General features: G+C 36.4%; 1 protein-coding gene across 1 annotated transcript; it reads right to left on the reverse strand.

Annotated features, from left to right (window-relative positions):
- Positions 1–652: 652 nt before the first annotated feature.
- On the reverse strand, positions 653–3,917 carry LOC108968710 (juvenile hormone epoxide hydrolase 1; the record flags this gene model as incomplete). Its single annotated transcript, XM_018932893.1, is given in 3 exon segments — positions 653–1,549; positions 1,612–1,810; positions 3,799–3,917. Coding segments are annotated over 3 exon segments (1,122 nt in total), but the record flags the coding sequence as incomplete, so codon positions are not given.

Genomic DNA, 3,917 nt, shown 5'->3' on the forward strand with positions numbered 1-3,917 from the left:
AGGGTATATTAAGTTTGTCAGGAAGTTTGTAACACCCAGAAGGAAGGGTCGGAAACCCCATAAAGTATATATATAAATGATCAGTATGTCGAGCTGAGTCGATTTAGCCATGTCCGTCTGTTTGKATATATACGAACTAGTCCCTCAGTTTTTAAGATATCGCTTTGAAATTTTGCAAACGTCATTTCTCTTCAAGTAGCTGCTCATTTGTCGGAACTGCCGATATCGGACTACTATAACATATAGCTGCCATACAAACTGAACGATCGGAATCAAGTTCTTGTATGGAAAACTTTCACATTTGACGTGGTATCTTCACCAAATTTGACATGGATTACGACTTAAGGTAACAATATAATCTCCGAAAAAAATTTTCAGCTCGGATTACTATAGCATATAGTTTCCATACAAACTGAACACATAATTACTAACAGAAATGCACCTGTGAAGGGTATTTAGCTTCGATGCAACTGARGTTAACGTTTTTTCTTGTTAGACAGAAGGCAGAACCAATTTTAGTTGCCTTTCTGGGACTGAAGTCACACTCCATGCTTAGTACTTGATGTAGGATCAATGCTTTTTGTGGGTGGTCGTTACATATCACCATAGCATACCCTCAATGTTCTCAGATTAAAAGAAGAAAATAAGAAAAAAGACTTACGTACTTTATTTTCTAGAAAAATTTAACTGAAATTGTAAAAAATAAAAAATGTATACAAAAACTTGTTTAAGTGTCTTCGAATGACTATTGCTTTGGTTGTGGCTTCCTGAATACTTTAGCGACAAATTCGACGAAATCGCTGTAAAGAGTCTCTGGAACCTCCATTGCTGCAAAATGACCACCTTCTTTGTGGTATGTACTGTGCACAATATTTTTGAATTTCAATCCAAGCTCGGACTCCGTCAAATGCATCAAGTCGTGAAGAAACCGTGCACAACCGGTAGGCACATTTACATGCGTCGCGTCCAAATTCAAAGCAAAGTGAGCGAAATTGAACCCTTCCGAGTACAAGCGCTGAGACGTAGTTATCGAGTTTGTCGTGTAATAAATCATGATATTATCCAAAAGCTCGTCTAAAGTGAAGCGCTTGGTGAGGCCACCATCCTCGAGTTGCCTGTATGCAGGATTRGTCCATGTGGAGAATTTCTCCAAGATGTATGCGGCCAAACCAACAGGATTCTGTGAGAGCGTTGTGCCAATTGTGTCTGGTTTGGATGCTTGAATATGCATATAGCCAGACTCCTCTAAAATATAGCTTAACTCTTTGCCAAAGGGTTTAAAGAAAATTCTATTTTCTTCCTCAATAAAGAAGYTCGGGAACCAATTTYGCAATAACTTATGAAGGTGAACCACTGGATGACTAACAATAAGGCAAATATTCGAATGATAACCGAGCACATTCTGTGGCGATAAAGTAGCAATGTTTGCACCGAGTACAGAGCCCCAATCACCACCCTGTATTAAGAATTTCTCATGACCCAAACGCAGCATCAAATTGCGYAACACTAACGACATCTGTGCGGGTCCGAAGTTTACCTTTGAGGCGCCCTGCGAATGAGACAAAAATATGCTTAATAAAGTTTTTGTCTACAGAGGGAGTGTAAATCTACCTGAGACCAACCATAACCGGGCAAGCTGGGTGCTATCACTTCGAAGACATATTCACTCTTGGGGTTCGGTTTCGTCAGCAGCGGTATTAGCCTATAGAACTCGCGCACTGATCCTGGCCAGCCGTGGATCAGTAAGAGAGGCACCACCTTTTTACCTTCGGTGGACTTGGSCTTCACATGAATGAAGTGTACTCGTAAACTGTAAATAAAGATAAAGAATATGCAAAAAGTGAATAAGAACGCACTCCAAACCATCAGCTGATGGAAATTTTCATTGAAAGCGCAGTACAGAGTGCTTCTAAAATTAGAATCGRTCAACGTACTCTCTTAGTCGGTATGTGTTTATGCATTTTACAGAATCAAATGCTGTCTATTTATACATACAGTAGTATATGTATACATGTTCTGAAAATCATACGAAATTCAGTTCTTTAAGGGATCGACTAAGTGTGAAATTTTCTAGAATTTCATGTTTTTGTTACATTATCGGGTAGAATACACTGTAATAAACATCATCTCAAATCGAATCGAGTGAAGTCGAAGTTCAAATTGTTACGGTTACTACAGCGTTTCTTGTAGAAAGGGAACAGAGTGGAGACTCCAATCTTTAAACGCTTTTTTCTCAGAGCGGTATTTTTCAAAACTGTTTCCATTCTCAAAGGAAGAGTTTTTAAGATATCTAGTTCTAATTTGGAGAGAACATTTTTAACTTCATTCGCTTCGCCTTATGGAAGCTATTATATACATTTTTTTTGAAATCTTCCTATTTTGTTCGATACTTTTTGTTCAAATCGCCGCCAGTTTGGGAAATGTCAAAAAGGAAAAAAAGCTTCCATAGTGCAATAGTGCTTTTCTTACAGATTAGTAACCTTTTTGAAGTTGTTCTTATAGACCAAAATTGCGGCCGCAATCGTTGAAATCGTACAGGACGTTTTCTACGTGTCATTTCAACATTTTATTTAACTATCATACACCCAATAAAAAAACATAAAAAAATCTCTTTGTATTCGCCATGATTGTATTTATTTATAAAAGAATCGGTCTGTTTAGTTACTTTCAAAATTAAAAATAAATAAAATTGCGAAAATGAGTGATTTTTCAGAGGATCACACTGAGACGTTTCCTTAAGTTGAGACTACCTGGTTCTCTAATTAACTAACTAAATTAGAAATATGTAATGGTCAATATAGTCTTATTAAATGAAATGTGGAGAATACATTATTTTCAAAGGATCTTTTGCCCCTGGAATATGAAACAAAAATTCAAGCCGCTCCTAGTTTGTTGTGACAGATGACTGCTTTATGGTGGGAGCCAAATAAAAGTTCAGTGCCAAAGTTAAGCAATTTACTGATATTATCTGTATCCACGAAGATTTGTGTGACGTGAAGCTACTTATATATATACTATGCAGTTGTAGTTTACACTCTTCATGAATTTCGAGTTATGACAGGGTCTGGCATTTCATTATATACGTAAATCGACATATTTCCTTAGATACATTTGTATGTCTCGGGCTTATCAGCATTTCATACGATCGTGAGTGCTAAATATTTGTTCTGCTCAATTCAAAGTCTTAAGTTCGTATTGCAACAACAATAATCTTGATTAAACAAAAAACAAATTCTCACGAGAACTTGAAAAAAGGAGTTAACATATTTACTAAGAAGAACTATCTCGACCGAGTTATATTTAGTTTTCTTTTATATTATATTTTTAGACGAAAAGTTTTGTACCTTGGGCATCTAGAAAAGAGGCTTCAAACATTTTATAGGTGAAATGAATGTATTTGAAGTTCGTATGTTTACCAAATATGTTCGTAATTTTTTATACTCGTGCAACCTGTTGCCACAGAGTATAATAGTTTTCTTCACTTAACGGTTGTACATATCACATAAAACTAAGCCAGAAGTATATAAGGTTATGTACTTCTACGTACATATATATAAATGATCAGGATGAATGAAAATGTTGAAATCCAAGTGACTGGCTGTCTGTCAAATGCATGCAAAGTACATACATATCTCGGGATCCGACTGACCGATTTCAGCTAAATTTAGTACGTGTATAAAATGTTCGGTTGCAACTTAACAATTTCTTTTTTGTTTTATTTTATTGCTTTGGTTTTCCAAGATATTTTTTAAATAATAGTTTTTACGATATCTATACAAGCTATTCCATTATACGCACCCTTGAATCTGTGTTTCAAAATGTGGGAACTGTTTGAGAAAGGCCTCGCGCTCTCCCCACTTGGGCAGGTAAGTGTCGCGCCAGTATGCCACCACCTCTTTCAAGTACTTAGAATTGAA

The sequence above is a fragment of the Bactrocera latifrons genome, unplaced genomic scaffold, assembly GCF_001853355.1.
Source record: "Bactrocera latifrons isolate USDA-ARS-PBARC rearing strain unplaced genomic scaffold, ASM185335v1 scaffold_227, whole genome shotgun sequence".
NCBI lineage: Eukaryota > Metazoa > Arthropoda > Insecta > Diptera > Tephritidae > Bactrocera > Bactrocera latifrons.